The 20355-nt window shown below is 34.3% G+C and overlaps 1 protein-coding gene across 2 annotated transcripts in view; it reads right to left on the reverse strand.

Annotated features, from left to right (window-relative positions):
* The window catches only part of TMEM65 (transmembrane protein 65), a 58698-nt gene that overhangs the window by 20981 nt on the left and 17362 nt on the right, over positions 1–20355 (reverse strand). The window contains exons 2-3 of one of the 2 annotated variants that reach the window (XM_029923733.1): positions 17421–17501; positions 357–401 (exon numbers count right to left, since the gene is read on the reverse strand). In XM_029923733.1, the coding sequence (XP_029779593.1) occupies positions 357–401; positions 17421–17501 (126 nt within the window). The remainder of the gene's footprint in view (positions 1–356; positions 402–17420; positions 17502–20355) is intronic. The other variant, XM_029923734.1, reaches the window with a different exon arrangement.

Here is a 20355-nt window from a genome sequence, read left to right on the forward strand (position 1 = left end):
CAATTCTATCTAACCCTGAGCTCAGACATTCTAGTTCTGAAATTACCCAACTTAAATCCAAACTAAACATATCCTTTTTAATGGGAATTAAGGAAATCTTGCCATAAGTATAATTTTATTTCTAGATGGTAACTACAGTTTAACAATGTTAGATACTGTTACAAATGTTAGAAATTCCATAAAATTGTAATATGTCTTAAACCAAGCTTATAAACTTTTTGTTTCAGCATGATAAGATAATCCGCTCTATCAGGAGAAATTAAATTGACTGACTCTTCTATACTATCAGTGAATGTACAGTTATTTCAAGTCTAAAAGATAGATGCACAAATATTTAACAATTATAGAACCATTACCATATCTCAGCTGTCCTGGCGTGGGTGGTGGAGCTTCCAATTTTTCTAAAGGGGAAAGAAAGGGTTTAGGTCAAGAATTAGTTACCATAGCATGAGTTCTTTTTTATTACAATGAGGAAAATACCAGCAGATTTACAAAGTGAGAGGATATCAAAGTTTATTCACAAGTTTTTGTAGGTTAACAGACCAAAGTTATCCATACAGAAAATAAGACTTGGTATAGATTAAATTACAAGGCTAGAAAACAAAACTGAACTTTAGTTACAAATCTACCATGGACCCTATGGACTTGGGTAATCATTAGCTTCTCTTTTTTGTTTGTTTGTTTTTTAAGTCCTTACATCTATATAATGGGCTTGATTACATTAGTTACAATTAAAAAAACAAAAACATTTGAAATATAGCTATCCTTCTTTAAGATGGCCATGATAGATGTCTTAAGAAATATATATACAAATATTGATAACAGAAAAGGAATATTTAAATAGGCCTAGATATCCTTTAAAAGGACAGAAAATAATATTTTAAAGCAATGTATTTCAACGACGACTTCACAAACTGTGTTCTGTTCCTTAATCTCCCCTGATAATATATTAAATATTTTGAGTTTTGAAACCTATTATACTATTGGATAATATAGAATATTCTACACAAGAAAAAGTAGAGTGCTATTCAAAATCACAAGTAACAATAAACTATTTATAATACATATCATAATAAACACATGAAGTTTTCCCAAGTATAAATCAAAGTAATAGCTTTAACTGCCATCAGTAAATCTAAAAATTAACAATTATTATAAGGAAGCATCATACCTACTATCTCACCATGTGTGTAAGTACACGAGCAAGCTCTGGTAAAATGGCAGAGAACTGTACTTTATTCTCCTCCTGTCCAGAAGAATGAACTGATAGTCTATAGAGAAGAACCCACAGCATGGATCACACTGCTCTAAAGGTTTGGTACAACCAGACGGTCCAAGGAGACATATTAAAAACTGTATATTTTCTAAAATACTTATTTATAATCTATGACAACACAAGAGCTGAAAAATTTAGTTTAAAAAAAGTAAAAAGCAAATATGCCCTCATTAATAAACTATGTAAAAAAGTATTGTTCATATTTGTGAGTGGTATTTGATTAAAAGTGCATATAGTACCAAAATGGTTTTACAGAAGCATGCTAAAACCTTTAGTTTAATCAATTATCATATTATTCAGAAAGCTCTAAGAATGTAAATTTGTTTCCCCTTTTTTAGAAGAGTTATGAAACGAAGATATACTAATCTTTGCAGGATTTCTCATCTGATTAAAATATATTTGCTATCCACCGACGAACACCATTACTCGAAATCTATTCTGAAAGCACGCAAATGGTTTTCCAAATTTTAACAAGGAACACAGGATACCACCGTGCACCACAGAGTTTTCTGCTGAAGTAAACATGCAAAAGTGGTTACACACCAGAGCTATTTGCTAGATGCATAACTCTCATCATCACTACAGTTCTGACACTGTGAGGAGAAGTCCTTGTCAGTTGACTGGAACATCTTGAAACACCTAAAAATTCAACAAGCAGGACCTTCCCAATAGAATGAGAGTATACAGAGTCCTTGCTTTTACTTCTTCAAATTCCCTACATATTCATAGTGAGCAAAATATTCAAACTATTTTACAACTCCTAAAAAGAAAGGGTACGAGGTAGGCAAATGTATAAGGTGCAGCAAAGAGCAATCAAATAATATAATCAATATTCCGAATCTCTCTTTCCTATTACACATTAGGATTAAAAAAGTAAAACTAATGAAATAATTTTTTTAAGACTAAGAAAAAGAAAGAAATATAAAGTAAAGAAATAGAGCAGGAAGGAAAACCACTGGCACAGAGATTAAAGTAAAATAAAGCAGAGACTTTGTCTCCTGCTTCACGAAGAACCTAATAAGTAGCAAGAGGAAACATGAAAGGAATGAAATTTTCCTAGAAAGTGGAAATTTTACAGGAAAGTATATCTGTCAAACATGCTTTAAATCATAAATTGATCATTTTGAGGACTTTGATGCTGTTCATTACCTTATTTACTATATTAATTAAATCAAAACTATATATATCAGAAGTGAAAAACACTAGAGGTTCAATGCACTACAGAACGCAATCTTGGAAATAAACCCATGTAATCTTATACAGGTGGAAACTGTGCTGGCTGCCGGATGCCTGAGTGGCTCAGTCAGTTAAGCATCTAACTCTTCAACTCCACTCAGGTCATGCTCTCACGATTCCTGGGATCGACCCCCACACACTGGGCTCTGATTGACAGTGTGGAGCCTGCTTGGGCTCTCTCCCTCTCTTTCTCTCTGCGCCCCTCCCCTGTCCTTGGTCTCTAGAAATAAACTTAAAAAAAAAAAAAAAACACAACCAAAAAACAACTGTGATCACTGCTAACATAACCTCCCTCAAAATAGTCACAATAAACCCCAGAAGCATTAATTCTCTACATATGTATCTTAACCTTGAGAATTTTCTTTTTGGGGGCACCTGGGTGGCTCAGTCAGTTAAGCAACTGACTCTTGATTTTGGCTTAGGTTGTGATCTCATGGCTTGTAAGACTGAGCCTCACTCTGGGCTCCATTCTGAGAGCACTGGGATTCTCTCTCTCCCTATCTCTCTGCCCTCCCCCCCACCTTGCTCACACTCTCTCTCATAAGAAATAAATAAGCTTTAGAATTTTCTTTTGACATCCATATCATAAACTATACTTACATTGGAAATGTATTCTAATTTAATGTTTCATTAAGATGACTCTGGAGTTAAAAAACCTAGTTCCGTCTTTTAATTTCAGTATATATATCCGTGTGTGTGTGTGAGTGTGTATATGACATACACCATTACTTTTTTCCTTTTCTGAATATTTAAAAATTATAAGGTAATCATTGAGACTGTATGTCACCATATCATACTTTCCAATGGTTTTAACTTAAAAAATTCTGGTTCTGCTTCTGCTACTGGCTTCCCAACCTCCTATGAGACCAATTCCCCTGCAGAGAATATCTATAAAATATAAACAAGTATGTAATAAATATATAACTACCTAAAAGACCTAGAAAATGTCCAAAAGCAGGTTGATTCTGGAAAGGAATCAACACTTAGAAAAAGGAGTGGAGCTAAGTGAGTTAGCTGCTTATTGTTGCTTTTGGCCTGGGGCAGACCTCAACCCACAATACTGGGGCAACTAAAACTCCAACAAAAAAAAATCTTCAGTCTTTCTGGCCTGAAGAAGCAGTGACTGCAGCACAAGGTAACCAAAGCCATTAGAAAGTGAAAGGGAAGTCCTGAAAAGGATAGAGACAGAAAGGAGGAGTCCTAAATTCTGTATATACAGTCAGTTCAAATACAATGGCTGACCTATAAACCACACATTTGCAGTAAAAACCAAAGCAAATCCTAGCTACGGGTAAAATAACTGAAGATTTGAGCTGCACACCCAGATAAAGTTTGCAGTATGAGCCTAACCATCAACTGCCTGCTAAAACAAGTAAAGAAAAATTGGTATTTTTTAGAAGAATAAAGCACAACCCAGAGTCTCCAAAACATAATTGCAGAAGTGATTAAGATATAACCTAAAATTCCTTCACAAAGAAATAGGAAAAACTGACCCATCTTCAGGAGACTAAACAATAGATGGAGATGTATTCTGAAGTGACTGAAATGTTAGAAGTAGAAATTATATTCAAAAACATAAATGAAAACAGAGTCAAATAGAAACTATAAAAAAGAATGAAACTCACATGAAAATTATCTGAAATTTAAAAATTAATTGGATAGGCTTAGAAGCAGAATGAAGATGGACATGATAGACCAATAAAAATTACTCATATGAAGAACAGAAAATAAAAGGATTGACAAATAACAAATCAGTCTCAGAGACTTGTGGCTAAATTTATCAAAAAGTCAAAACATGTATAACTGAGTTCCAGAAAGCATGAAGAAAAAACCCAAAAAATATTTGAATAAATAATGGCTAATAATTTCCCAGATTTGGTGGAAGACAAAAATATCAAGAGTCTTGAAAGTTCAGTGAACCCCTAGCCGAATAAACATAAAAGAAAATCAATAATAAAAAAATAGTCTTATACAGTCACCAAAAAACAACATATTAACTACAGCAAAATAATGATTTAAATATGATTCAAGAAGAAAAAAAAAGCTGTCAGCCCAGTATTCCGTATCCAGAAAGATTATCTTTCAAGAATGAAGGCCAACTGTATCAAAGATAAACTAAAACTATGAGAATACGTTGCCAGTCAAACTGCAATACAGGAAATATGAAAGCAAGGTCTTCAGACAGAAGGGAACTGTCATTTGGGCAGGAGGATCTTCAGGAAAGGGATGAAGAGTATCAGAAATGGTAAATATTGGGTAAATAAAAAAACTACTTTTCCCCTAGTAATTAAAGTTAGATAGACATGACTATGAAAAAATGTTAACTCTGCCTTAAGTAGTTTATAACATATGTAGATGTAATACATATAACATCAAAGCATAAAGGATAAAGGAGGTTACAAATGGACCAATTTAGTAATTTGTTTGTAATATTTCTAGAATGTCTCTTAAGTAGTACATTATCTCTAAGTAGTCTATGAAGAAGTAAAAATGAATATTTGTGTTTTTTAAAAGTATTTATTCACTTTTGAGAGAAAACAAAGGAGAAGCAGAGAGACAGGGAGACACAGAATCAGAGCAGGGTCCAAGCTCCAACCTGGCAGCACAGAGCCCAATGTGGGGCTTGAACCCACAAACTGTGAGATCATGACCTAAACCAAACTTGGATGCTTAACAAACTGCGCCACCCAGTGCCTCAAGAATATATATTTGTAATCCCTATAGCAATCACGCACACAAACAAAATGCAATGAGATACAGTTAAAAAGCTAGTAAATAATTTGAAGAGAATTTTTAAAAATTAAGTCAAAACAATACAGAAAATGCGAACAGAAAAACAAAAAGCAAATAGTAAAGTAGTAAATTTATATCCTACCATATCAGTAATTTACAAGGTACTAAACTAGATGCTTCAATTAAAAGGCAGGGATTGTCACAATGGATAAAAAAGCAAGACCCAACTATAAGATATCCACAAGAATTATAGTTTAATAGGTTGAAAGTAAATGAATGGTAAAAGATATACTATACAAACACTAAGCTTATAAAGGCTGGAGTGGCTATATTAATATCATATAAACTAGACCTAAAGAATATGACCAGAGGCAGGGACATTTAAAAATGATAAGGGGCGCCTGGGTGGCTCAGTTGGTTAAGCCTCCGACTTCGGCTCAGGTCAGATCTCACGTTTGTGGGTTCGAGCCCCGCGTCAGACTCTGTGCTAACAGTTAGCTCAGAACCTGGAGCCTGTTTCCGGTTCTGTGTCTCCTTCTCTCTCTGCGCCTCCCCTTCTCATGCTCTGTCTCTCTCTGTATCAAAAATAAATAAAACATTAAAAAAAACAATTTTAAAAATGATAAAAGAGTTAATTCATCAAAAGGCAAAATAATACTTTGATTATGCTTAATATCACAGCTTAAAAATGCATGATGCAAAATCTGACAGAATTAAAAGGTAAAATAAACAATTCCACAATCATACTTATAAAGATAAAAACCTCTTTCTCAGCAACTGACAGAAAACTAGGCAAAAATATCAGTAAGATATAGATTATTTGAACAACAGAACATTCATCCTGATCCAATTATTATTTAAACAACACACAACAACTACAGGATACACATATTCTTTTTAAGTGGAGATGGTTCATTCATCAAGATAGACCATAAGCTGATCCACAAAACACATGTTAATAAATTTATGATTAAAATCATAAAGAATACATTCTCTGACCAAAATGGAATATATAATAAGATATCCAGAAAAAAGTTTTGGAAATTAAATAATATTTTCTAAATACATGGGCCTGGGGTGCCTGGGTGGCTCAGTCAGTTAAGCATCTGACTCTTGATTTCTGCTCAGGTCATGATCTCATGGTTTGTGGGTTCAAGCCCTGCATCAGGCTCTACACGGACAGGATGGAGTCTGTTTGTGATTCTCTCTATCACTCTCTTTCTGCCCCTCCTCTTCTCTCTCAGAAGATAAATAAACAAAAAAAAATTAAAATCAAAGAAATACATAGTTTAGGAAAATTATCTGTAAGCATTTATGAGATAATATTTACATATAGGAATTTTTCCTTTCAATTGGATATTTAAAAGTCTGCCTGAGGGAGGGTAAATAAGAGAAGACAGTTGCTGCAAACAGCTAATTTTTACTATATCAAGTCAAATGAAAATTATTTCAAATGCAATTCTTCCTCCAACCTGTCCCTGAGAATTTAAATATAGTCAAGTATTATAAAACATAGACAAATCTTTTTCTAATACAAAAATACTTGAGATACTCATTACAAACCTTGAAAATATAAGAAAAACACTTTGCATGTTTAAATATGGGATTTTTCAACACTTTCAACATTTTGTTTTGCTTCGGTAACCCAGCAAGATTAGAGAAAATGATTTAAAACATGTAAAGCAATTTTACTTTTTTCTTCTTAATGAAATGAAACTCTAACTTTTTAGATTGTACAAAGCATGAGCCATTTGGTTAGTTTTCTAACTAACTGAAGCAACCAGAGACCTGTTGTAGGTTGTAAAATACCATTACTGCCTATGTAATATTACCATTTTTTAAAAAGGAATATTTCTTTGATATATTAGAATATTATAATGCATTACAGTCATCATTTTAATGCTCAATTATTATCTCTTTATCTTTATAAAAGTGAGGGCACTATCATATAAAATAGAAATGAGAAGAGAGTCAAAAGAAAACAAAAATTAAGGATTTTTTTCTCCTATTTCAGGAATAATGTATTTAATCCAGCTGATTTTATATTTTCCTACATAAACAGAAGTATAAATATTTAAGTTTGATACTGTATTTACTTAAAGAAAGAGGAATGTTACATTAGGGGGAAAGGTGCAAAGGAAAGAATGAGAAACAGAACACAGTAAGAAAAACAGATGAGCAACAAAAGAGATTTTTTTTAAGCAGGAAGGGAGGGACAGAGGGAGAGAGATTATTTTAAAGGGAACCTCAGAAAAGGTGACACAAGAAAGAGACTCCCTAGATCTGGGCAAATGACTTGCTGGAACCTGGATTTTTTTCAGTCCCTCTACTGTGATTCTTTGTTGATGAGTCACCTTGCAGTCTAAACTTGGTGTCTGTGGATCAGACTCCATTGTACACACAGAGAACTCGTAATACACAGCACAATGCTAAGCACTATGAGAAAAACAGATGAATAAAAAGCATCCCAGTTGTGCCACAGAGTCTCAGGTTTTTCTGTGGGACACAGGTCTAAATGTTTCTGTATCTTAGGCCATGTTCTAAAAGTTTGTTTTATTTTATTTTTTAATGTTTATTTATTTTGAGAGAGAGAATGCACAGGAGGGGCAGAGAGAAAGAGAATCCTAAGCAGGCTCTGCACTATTAGCACAGAGCCCAATACAGGCTTGAACTCACTAACCACGAGGTCATGACCTGAGCCAAAATTGGAGGCTTAACTGACGGAGCCACCCAGGTGCCCCTAAAAGTTTATTTTAAAATAAATTTCTGACTAGGGCACCTGGGTGGCTCCGTCAGTTAACCTACTCTTGATTTCAGCTCAAGTCCTGATCTCATGGTCTGTGGGATCGAGCCCCATGGCCAGGCTCTGTGCTGACACCACAGACCCTGCTTGGGACTCTCTCCCTCCCTCCCTCCCTCCCTCTCTCTCTCTCTCTCTCTCTCTCTCTCTCTCTCTCTCGGTGCCTCCCCGGCACACGCGTGTACATGTGTATGTGCATGCACTCTCTTTCAAAATAAACATAAAAAATAAAATAATTTTTAAAGTAAATTCCTGACCAATTGTTTATCATTGCCCTTTTTAAAAACCTAAAATGGCATTTAGAAGGAGATAAATTGGCTAACTGTAGGCTCTAATAAAATTAATTTCCAGTTAATCTTTTTTTCTTTTTCCTGTACTGGAAGGTAACCAATAATAGTTTTTTATTAGTAAGAATCAGGAGAAGCTTTTCCTAGAACATATATTTGGGACAGTAATCCTACAACCAAATATATATTACTGCAATGACATTAGGACCTCTAACCATAGAAGAACTATTACCATCTGAATCCTAGAAAATTCCTACTAGGTTTACCAAAATATTTTAGACTACTTCATAACCAAAATATAACTTATGTGTTCAAATATTTTTATCAGTGTTATAAATATACTAATATTTAACCTTTATATTAATGCTTGAATAAAGCAGAAAATATAAATTATGCTTTTCCGTTTAGAATAAAGTAGAAAATTTGTTTAAATTATGCTTTTCAGGAACATACAACATTCAAGTTAAAAGAATGTTTTTAGCCTGGGTGGCTCAGTCGGTTGGGTGTCTGGCTTCGGCTCAGGTCATGATCTCACAGTTCGTGGGTTCGAGCCCTGCATGGGGCTCTGTGCTGACAGCTAGCTCAGAGCCTGGAGTCTGCTTCAGATTCTGTATCTCCCTCTTTCTCTGACCCTCCCCTGCTTGTGCTCTCTTTCTCTGTCTCTCAAAAAAAATAAAAATTAAAAAAAAATTTTATTTATTTTTGAGAGTGCAAGCTGGGGACAGAGGATCTGAAGTGGGCTGTGGGCAAACAGCAGTGAGCCAGATGTGGGGCTTAAACTTACAAACCTCAAGATCATGACCTGCGCCAAAGCCCTGAATCACCGAGGTGCCCCTACATGCAAGTTTTAGAATAGAACCTCTGGAATTAGAACAACTGTATGCAACCTGGGCATACAACACCTTATGTGTCTGATTGTGCTTTTCAAGCAAAACTTATTGCTTAAATACGAATTTACTCTAAACATCTTAACCCATATTTATATATACACACGTCTTATGTATACATATACATGCCTTACACAAATATTTATTTATTCAAATTTACACATATTAAAAAGATGTGGATATCAAGTTTGTTTTTTTAACAGTAATTTTTAAGCAAAATTAGAAAATAACATTTAAAATACTAATTTCCTTTGGTTTATCTAAAGGAAAAAATTACACTTTTCAAGTATGAAGATCATACGTGTTTACTGTAGAAAGTTAATGAGAGCAAAAAAAAATTAAAGTACCTATAACTTCTCAGAAATAAACATTTTGATGTATTACCCATCAATCTTTTTTCTGTAGAGATGTATACATAAAACATATTTTTTCTGCCATTTTTACAAAGCATTATATGGTGAATATTTTCCCTTATCTTCAATTTTTTTAAGGTAATGATTTTATTGGTGTCATTTTTTCCTATTTGGCCATGATTTCTATTTATTTTATTTATTTATTTTATTTTGTTTTTTTCTTCCAAGTTTTTATTTAAATTCAAGTTAGTTAACATTTAGTGTAGTATTGGGTTCAGGAGTAGAATTTAGTGATTCGTCACTTACATATAACATCAAGTACTCTCCTTAATGCCCATCACCCATTTAACCCATCTCTCTACACAACTTGCCTCCAGCAACCCTCAGTTTGTTCTGTATAGTTAAAAGTCTCTTATAGTTTGTCTCCCTCTCTGTTTTTCTTATTTTATTTTGCCTTCCCTTCCCTGGTGTTGATCTGTTTTGTTTCTTAAATTCCACATATAAATGAAATCATAGATGTTTGTCTTTCTCTGACTTATTTCACTTAGCATAATACACTTCTAGTTGCATTCATCTCATTACAAATGGCAAGGTTTCATTCTTTCTGATGGCTGAGTAATATTCAATTGTGGTATGTATTTATAGATACATACATATATATGTATACATAGACACACCATATGTACATATATATTCATTATTCTCTTTATCCATCAGTTGATGGACATTTGGGCTCTTTCTATATTTTGGCTAATGCTGACAGCACTGCTATAAACACTGCGGGTGCATGTGCCCCTTTGAATCAGTATTTTTGTATCTTTGGATAAATACCTAGTAGCACAATTGCTGGGTCCTAGGGTAGTTCTATTTTTAACTTTTTGAGGAACCTCCATACTGTTTTCCAGAGTGGCTGCACCAGTTTGGATTCCCACCAGCAGGGTAAGAGGGTTCCCATTTCTCCACATCCTCACCAACATTTGTTGTTTCCTGAGTTGTTAATTTTAGCCATTCTGCCAGGTGTGAGATGGTCTCTCATTATAGTTTTTATTTGTATTTCTCTCATGATTAATGATAGTGAGCATCTTTTCTGCCCATTTCTTCACTGGATTGTTTTTTTGGGTGTTAAGTTTGATAAGTTCTTTACAGATTTTAGAAACTAGCCCTTTATCAGGTTTGTCATTTGCAAATATCTACTCCCATTCCAACTGCTGCCTTTTAGTTTTGTTGATTGTTTTCTTTGCTGTGCAGAAGTTTTTTATCTTGACGAGGTCCCAACAGTTTATTTTTGTTTTGCTTCCCTTGCCTCCAGAAACATGTCTAGTAAGAAACTGCTAGAGCTGAGGTCTAAGAGGTCGTTGCCTATGTTCTCCTCCAGGATTTTGATGGTTTTCTCACAATTAGGTCTTTCATCCATTTTGAATTTATTTTTGTGTATGTTATAATAAGAAGGTTGTCCAGTTTTCCCAACACCATCTGTTGAAGTGACTATCTTTTTAAATTGGGTACTTTTTCCTGCTTTGTCATAGCTTAGTTACCGTATAGCTGTGGGTCCGTTTCTGGGTTCTCTTTTCTGTTCCACGGATCTGTGCGTCTGTTTTTGTGCCAGTACCATTCTGTCTTGATGATCACAGTTTTATAATGCAGTTTGAAGTCCAGAATTGTGATGCCTCCTGCTATGCTTTTCTTTTTCAACATTATTTTAGCGATTCAGGGTCTTTTCTAGTACCACAGCAATTTTAGAATTGTTTGTTTTAGCTCTGTGAAAATTGCTGGAGTTATTTTGATAAGGATTGCACTGTGTAGATTGCTTTGGGTAGTATAGACATTTTAACAATATTTGCTCTTCTAATCCATGAGCATGGCTTGTTTTTCCATTTCTTTGTGTCTTCTTCACAATTTCTTCTTCATCAATTTCTTTCATAAGTGTTCTATAGTTTTCAGTTACAAATCTTCTACCTCATTGGTTAGGTTTATTCCTAGGTATCTTACGGGTTTTGGTGTAATTGTATATAAGGCTGATTCCTTGATTCTCTTTCTGTTGCTTCATTACTGGTATACAGAAATACTGGTGGCATATTTTCATCATAGGATGTATAATAGTTTAATCCCCTATCACTAGATATTCTTTTTCATACTTACAAATAATATTAATATAAACTTACATCTAAATACTTTTAGGTTCCTCTGAAAGTTCCTTAGGGTAGATTTCTAAATGGCAATACTGAGTCAGAAGGAAGGAAGACAAAAAGGAAGTTAAGGATTTTTAAATTTTTGCAAAACTACTCTCAGAAAGAGTAGTCCAAATTATTCCCATCTTGCTGCATTATTTTTTCCATATAACACTCTATTAAAAATGTTTTCAGAATATTTTCAGAATGTAAACATGTTTAATGGTGTCATTAAAACAAATCTTTGAAAGACATTTCTAAGCTCAAATCAACTGTCAATTATTTTAATTGGTAGTTTAATTGGTAAAATATCCTAATAAAACAATAGGTAGAGCGAGTCTGAGAACTTTATTATATGATTTAACAAGAAGATCTCCCTTTAATTACATTTCCCTTTAAAAATAACTTTTATAAAAAACCTTCAGTCTGATATTAATAGGTATTTATAAAATACATTTTAGGATGAGGTATGGCTTATTTCTTTTTATTTTTATTATTTTATTAATTCTTTTTAAGTTTACATCCAAGTTAGTTAGCATATAGTGCAACAATGGTTTCAAGAGGAGACTCCGTAATGCCCATTTAGCTGATCCTCCTTCCCACAACCCCTCTAATAACCCTCTGTTTGTTCTCCATATTTGTCTCTCATGTTTTTGTCCCCCTCCCTGTTTTGATATTATTTTTGCTTCCCTTACTTTACATTCATCTGTTGTATCTTAAAGTCCTCATATGAGTGAAGTCATATATTTGTCCTTCTCTAATTTTGCTTATTAGCATGATACCCTCTAGTTCCATCCATGTAGTTGCAAATGGTAAGGGTTCATTATTTTTGATTGCTGAGTAATACTCCATTGTATATCTGTATACCACATCTTCTTTATCCACTCATCCATCAATGGACATTTGGGCTCTTTCCATACTTGGCTATTGTTGATAGTGCTCCTATAAACATTTGGGGTGCATGTGTCCCTTTGAAACAGCACATCTGTATCCCTTGGATAAATACCTAGTAGTGCAATTGCTGGGCCGTAGGGTAGTTCTATTTTTAATTTTTGAGGAATCTCCATACTGTTTTCTAGAGTGGCTGTACAAGTTTGCATTTCCACCAGCAGTAAAAAAGAAATCCTCTTTCTCCGCATCCTCGCCAGCATCTGTTGTTGCCTGACTTGTTGATTTTAGCCACTCTGACAAGTGTGAGGTAGTATCTCATTGTGGTTGATTTGTATTTCCCTGATGATGAGTGATGTTGAATGTCGTTTCATGTGTCTGTTGGCCATCTGGATGTCTGTCTTATTTCTTTTTCTATCTATCTATCTATCTATCTATTTATTTATTTATTTATTTATTTATTTATTTTTGGCCTTATTTCTTTTTAAACAAGTTACTCTACTTAGAGATATATCTTAAATTGAAAATTGAAAATGATCTGGTAGAACTGTAAGTAGAATAAATATAGTTTCTACATTTTACTCTCTATTATAAAATTATAAAACATGCTTATAATGGTGATACTGGAAAACAAAACTAGACCCACTGCCATACAGAATGAGTTCTATTATTCAATAGAAACCATAATTTCTCATTTTCATAAATATTCCATTCATTAAATTTAACCATATTTTACAAAGTATAAATCCAAACAAAATAAAAAAGAAAATATGAAAAGCAAATAGCCTTGTTTTCTATTATGCATTCAAGGCAATAATTCTAAATGTGGTAACTTATTTTAGTCTGTTACCATGGACATAATCATCAATATAAGATCACAAATCAAGGGAATAATTTACAATCATTTATAATGTACTTAGTAAGTACGAGAGCAATTGTACTCTGTGATAGTTTAATGCACACATTATTCCTTTAATTACAAATAACTAAATACTCTAAATGTCCAATTCGCTGGTTTCAATCTTTTGACTACCTACTACTTGTTCCAGGTCCCACCTCAGCATCTTCCCCAAGGAAACACAGAAAGTAGACTTAGCAACACAAATCATACTTCGGCCTGATAAGAGATTTATGAAAAGAACAGAGATGAAACTACTGTGTTTAAGCAACAATTTAGAGGCTACAAGTCTCGGTTACTCTATTTATGAACATTATGAATAACAGTTTAGACTTTTAATAGAATCAAAACTTCTAAAGGGTAAAGTAAATTTTAAATATAGATAGAACACATTAAAGAATACAGACTTAAAATGCAAACCATGCCATATGCAAAATAATTTAAACAAATTGTATTAAATGATCAAACATGCACCAAATGGAAAAAAGCTTTAAAAAAGATTTTTAAAAGCCACAAAGCAGTATTTTCAAAAGAAACATAATCATATGGCTAAGTAATACACTTATAAAAACTGACACTCAAAATTGAAAAATAAACACATTCCTTAGAAATAGCAAGGAACTTAACTTTTCAACTTAGTAAATTTCAATTATCAAGACTTCTACAATAAAAGCTATAATTGTAAAAGTACTTTTTAATAATTTTTTCAAATCCATGCCTTAAAAGAATTAAGCCTTAGCTAAGACCAAAGACAAAAAGCATCTGAGCGTGATTTTGCCATTTTATTTAGCATTTAAAAGTTTACTGCAACATGCACATTATGTTGAAAAGAAACTTCTACCTGGACGGCATAATAATACTATTATCTCATTAACTTCTGGGGAACATAACATGTGACCTGGGCTTCACTGCAACCCAGACTGGTATCTTGTTTACTTCACTGAAGCTAACCCGTCCTGGGCGAGGCAGGCCAGTGTGTAACTGCTGAGGGCAGGAGGAGGCCCGCAGTGATGAGGAAGACAGTGCCCAATTAATTATCACCTTTATTAACATTATTAGTGTATTAACTTGCTAACGGCTTAACTCTGGCTTAAAAGAGCAAATACTACAAGTACAATAATTTATTTCTCTCTTGTCTGTTACTTCATAGAAATTTTTTAGGATAATCAAACATTGATTCATTGTTGCTTTTACATGTTTAACTTGTGTACTTGGAAATTATAAATACTACTTAACACAGAGATTATGTTCCTTCCTTTCCTTCATGCCAAAGGAAGGCAGAAAAAGAAAATAATTACTATATATATTCCTTTTTTTTAAAAGGCTAAGATAAAAACAACAGTATAACTTTTGTAAAATAATCAGATCTTCTTACTTTTACTTATTACACACAGACAATACTATATAACTTCAAGGGACTTTAGAAACCCACATAACTAGGTATATTACACATAGGTACATTATGGATGGAAAGCTTAAAGTGAGCTAGAAAAATATAATTCATCTTGGAACAGAATAAATGATAAACCTATCTGTGGGAATAGTTACATAGATTCTCCAAAAGACATTAATTTTAAAATAAAATTGCTTAGGGGCGCCTGGGTGGCTCAGTCAGCTACTCAAAGCATCTAACTTTGGCTCAAGTCATGATCTCACAGCTTGTGAGTTTAAGTCCCATGTAGGGCTCTGTGCTGACAGCTCGGAGCCTGAAGCCTGGATCCTGCTCTGGATTCTGTGTCTGCCCCCCACCCCCGCCCCTCCCTAACTTGCACTCCGTGTGTCTCTGTATGTGTGTGTCTCTCTTTCTCAAAAATAAATAAAAATTAAAAATTTTTTAAATAAAATCGCTTAATACTAGAAAGGAGCTGAGATTTTTCAGTCAAAGCATTACCTTTTTCCTTTCCAATCATTCTTCAAAGAAGAATTCTTTCACAGAATGTTAAAGCTGAAAGGATCCTTAGAAATCATCTGCCAGTAATTCTCAACATGGAGTATATATACCTCAACTCTTGTTCACAAATACAGGGTTGCTTCTGGGTGTGACAGTGACTGGGAAATGCTACTGGCATTAGGGATTCTAAACACCTTGCAATGCACAAGAGAGTCCTTTATCATGAAGAATTATCCAGCCCAAATGCCAGTAGTATACCCACTGAGAAATACTGACTTGATTCTTCACTTTGAAAATACAACCACTTAGGCCCAGAGGTGTTAAGTGACTTATTCGAGGCTACAAAGCTGGATCTATAATCCAGATTAACATTCTCTTGTTCTACTTCTCTTTCAATAAATAAAATCTCAGTAGAAAAACATAGAAAATCAAGAATCAATTGTATAGTAATACATATACTGGTCATACATTAATATCTAAAATTGAAATAAAATTACAAGTAACTAAAATATGAATATCCTTTTCAAATTGCTTTTTTTCTTTCCTAAGAAATAATTTCCTTTCAGATAAATCGTATTTCAAAAATCCATCACAGTTAAAAGAGGAGACAATGATCTGACTTATTATGGTTACCAAAGAAAACAATTTTTGAATGGAAGATTACATGGTTTCTATTGGTTTCAGAACAACTTAATACCCTATATTCTAGCACTAATCTTCCCCTCTAACCCTGAAGAAATTTATCATAGCAAAATGAACAGGGAACTAAAAATCCAGAGGACTTGACACTAATCCTCATTCTGCTACATATGTAACTAGTCACCAAATCCTGAACATGTCATAAATCCTCTAGATCTATTTCTGTTACAAAAAATGAGTTTAGGTCTCTGTGATCCTTCTTAGCTCTAAGATTCTCATTCTGTATTTCTTCTTTATTGCAAAATTAGTAGGATAAAAAAATAGAGGTTTGAAAAAAATATTCACGAAGAAGCACCCTACAGTGAGCAGAGATACAACTAAAGACTAAGTCTCGAAAGGTAATCATGGACAAGTTAAGTTCAACTATTAAGTAGTTATTGTTCATCAGCATCTTACCTCCTACTGCTATCTGCCATCATCTAGAGAATCACTATCCTTTTTCCTTGCCTTATCCTAAAAAATGAAGGCTAAGTAAATAATCTTCAGAATAATTCAAAATTAAAACTTTATTCTTAAAGAGACATTTGCATTACACGTTTAACTTCTACATATACACAGAGATAAAAACTTGTTAATTTTAACATTATATTAGAATTGGCCAAGTAGAATATACTGGGGTATTTTTGCAGGAAATATTAGTGTGTGTGTGTGTGTGTGTGTGTGCACACAGTTATTACACTTCTACATTTCTCTTAAGTTCTTACAGTTTGGATTTTGCTCTTGACAGTACACACAGCCTTAGGAAACTAAGTTGCATTTAACCTTTATTCTTAGAAAATTTCAATCGTTCCATAAAATATTTTTTATTCCTTTTCATACATGTGTTATGCTTCTTAGGCAATATATCTATATTAAATAGTAATCAAAAATAAATAAAATAGGGACAGAGAGATAGCTATTTTTATTTGTCCCTCCCTCCATTTCTCTCTCTCACACACACACGCATGCACACACACACACAACAGAATTCCTCCAACTAGCACACATAACATAAGTTAGGTATCAGGCTGTATGGAAACTAAATCTGAAAAAACATTTTGTGTCTTGTTAAGGTCATAAACTTAATCCCTCAGTTAATTAAGCATGCAGTTATTATTCCATCACATCCACAAAGCCTAGGATTAGATAATAAAAATAAATACTCTGTAGACAGTCCAAAACACTAGTGCTAACTAAAAAAGGGGGGGTTATCATTAGAACCAAAACATTCTATTTCAAACAGGCAAGAAGTTCTGTCAAATAGATGCTTTGCTATTTGCCATAACAGCTGACAAACACTCAATACTGCTAAGACTGTACTATACCAAAACTATCAGGGGTCTCCGCTGATGATACCTTCTTCGCTCGCTCCACAATGGCAATCTCAGGTTTGGGATATCTGCATGCTAAAAATATTGTAAAATCAAAATGTATTCAAGTGATAAAGTAAATAAAATATATATTGATTAAAAACTATGAAATTTTGAAGTGAAACATTCTAGAATATAGGCAGCCCTTGCTTTGCACAGTAGCGTGGTTAACATGACCAGGGACAAATTAAAATCATAGGCAACTGATAGGATGAAAAAGAACATAACACCACTTCAATATTATTCCTGCCAAAGATGCATAACTGTAATCTATTCATGAAGAGAGACAAAACCAAATTGAAGAACATGCTACAAAATAACTGGTCTAAGCCTCAAACGGCTTTTCATCAAGGTCATGAAAGCCAAGCTAAAGACTGATGAACGGTTTCAGATGGAAGGAAATTAAAGATATTTAATGCAACATGTGACTTTGGACTGGATCTTTTTGTTGTAAAGGCACATTACTGAGACAACTGGTGAAAGTGAACTGCTTGGGAGTACTTAGATGGCAGTGCATGTTACATTGTGACTATATAAAGCATGTTCTTATTTGTGGGAAATATACACCGAAGTATTCCAGTTGTGGCCACTGCAACGCAGTCAGTCCTGACCGGCAGGAAGTTCTGCCAAGACACAGCTCTCAGCGGCCAGTCACCATGGGAGACCGCCTCAGCCAAAGAACGCTGCCTCACCAAGGCTCTGTACCCGGTCCCAAGGCAGTCCACATCATAGCTCATTTTTACAGAGATGGGGGCCCAGACCTCTGGCTCAACTCAGAATGATGCTGTTGGGTCATCCCAACTGTTACTCCCTACAGGGTAAGGCTGAGGCTTCCACTGAGATCCCCTCACTTTGCTTGTACCTCTGCTTAAACCTGCTTCCTTCTCTTCCTTTAGGAAGGTGAGGATTTCAACAGCATTCCCCAACAAACTTCCTGCAAACTAATCTTTGTTTTGGAGACCACTTCCTAAAGAACTCAACCTATGATAAGGATCATCATGTCAGCACTTATTCTCAAGTGATTCAGGAGAAATTTTTTTAAAAAGCTGACTGTACTACACTTGAAATTCAGAGATTTGTTTTATATATATATGTACGTATATATATGTATATATATATATATATACGTACATATATATATTTGAAATTATTTCAAAATTTTAAAAGCAATACAAAATTAAGTGGGGAAAGCAACAGAATGAAGAACAGAATGAAAAAAGGCAAAAAGAAAAAATAACACTGGGACCACGGTTCACTGAAGAAATGAGACTAACCAATGAACAGTATATTAAAGGTGTTCATGGAAAATGAAATAGATCAACAAAAAAAGAAGGTATCTATCACACAGCATTTATAACCAAACGTAATCATTGTGTAACTATAAAATCAGTGTTAACAATTTACCTTTTTGCTTGTCTTTAAGAAGTGCCTTTAAGCAGAAAAAGAGAAAAAGCTGGAATGTTTTTTTAAACCATAAAGTCTTAGTCACAAATAACAAAATTCTGCCAGCTCACAAAATGTGCTACATCTTACATTATCACACAGCTGTCTGCTTTTCTTTTTTAAAATTTTTAATGTTTATTTGAGAGAAAGAGGGAGAGAGAGAGCAAGCAAGCAGGGGAGGGGCAGACAGGAGGCAGACCGAGAATCCCAAGCAGGCTCCAAGCTGTCAGCACAGAGCTGAATGCCGGGCTTGAACCCACAGATCGTGAGATCATGATCTGAGCTGAAATCAAGACTTGGAAGCTTAGCTGAGTGAACCACCCAGGCATCCCAACCTGTTTTCTTTCATAATTCAAAGATGCCTCAGTTTATCTACATGACCTCAACTCTTTCCAACCTTAAAAACAAGAACAAAAACACCTTCTATAACCTTGTTCCTCAATGGACGTGAAGCACTGCCATCACTGCAAACTTGTTAGGAAGGCAGAATTTTGGGTCCCACTTCAAACCTCCTGAAACAGAAACCGTACTTCATTAGATTTCCAGATGATTTTATATGTACACATTCAGCTTTGTGAATGAGCAGGTTCCAGTGTCCACTATGGGATGTAGAAAGCTGTAGAGAGCACTGCTCCCACCTTTAGGGTGAAACAAAGTCACACTAAACTCAAATTCATGACTTTTTTTTGAACCTGGAAGAGAGCAAACAAGAGGCAGGCACCTGCAAGGACAGAGGAGACATTAGCACTTGCTTAGTTGTGACAGATGCAACCAGACACCATAAGAGCATAACTAGAACAGTAAGGGAACTGGTGATGGCAGAGTGAAGGCTAGCGAGACACGAGGATACGCATAAACCGGAAGACTCCGCACCTTCCTTCAGATTTTTTGACCGGAAATCCTACCAGATGAAAAAAGAGGAGACAAAGCCCTAATAAAGCATTCATGATGGTGCAGACTTGGAGGAGGGGAAAAGCAGTCATGGAGGAAGAACACGAAACTCTACCTAGATTCTTTTTCAATCTGTCCTATGAGTCAAAAGCCTTAATCTGCAAGAAGAAGAAAATACTATTATTCCTCTTAGGGCAGGCAGGGTGACCAACTGCCCAGTTTGCCCAAGACTGCCTCAGTTTTAGCACCGAAATTCCACATCCCAGAAAAAATGTTCCCACAATCTCTTCGGTATTTTAATTTGAAAAGTAGAATTTCAAAGCATCTTTTTGATTTCTATGAAATTTTTAATGAAACTGAAGAAAAAGTAAGACTGTTGATAACTTGTAAGAATCTGTAAATGGTTAGAATATGAATTTCTGAAAAAATGAAATAGCTAAAGCCTTATGTAAATATAAGAAAACAAAAGAGTTTCAATTAAGATATATTATGATTGAAATGTGTTAAAATGGTAAAAGCTGGTCTCTTACAGGTATTGGTTCTAAGAAAATACAGA

Source organism: Suricata suricatta, chromosome 15 (genome assembly GCF_006229205.1).
Source record: "Suricata suricatta isolate VVHF042 chromosome 15, meerkat_22Aug2017_6uvM2_HiC, whole genome shotgun sequence".
In the NCBI taxonomy this organism is placed as follows: Eukaryota; Metazoa; Chordata; class Mammalia; order Carnivora; family Herpestidae; genus Suricata; species Suricata suricatta.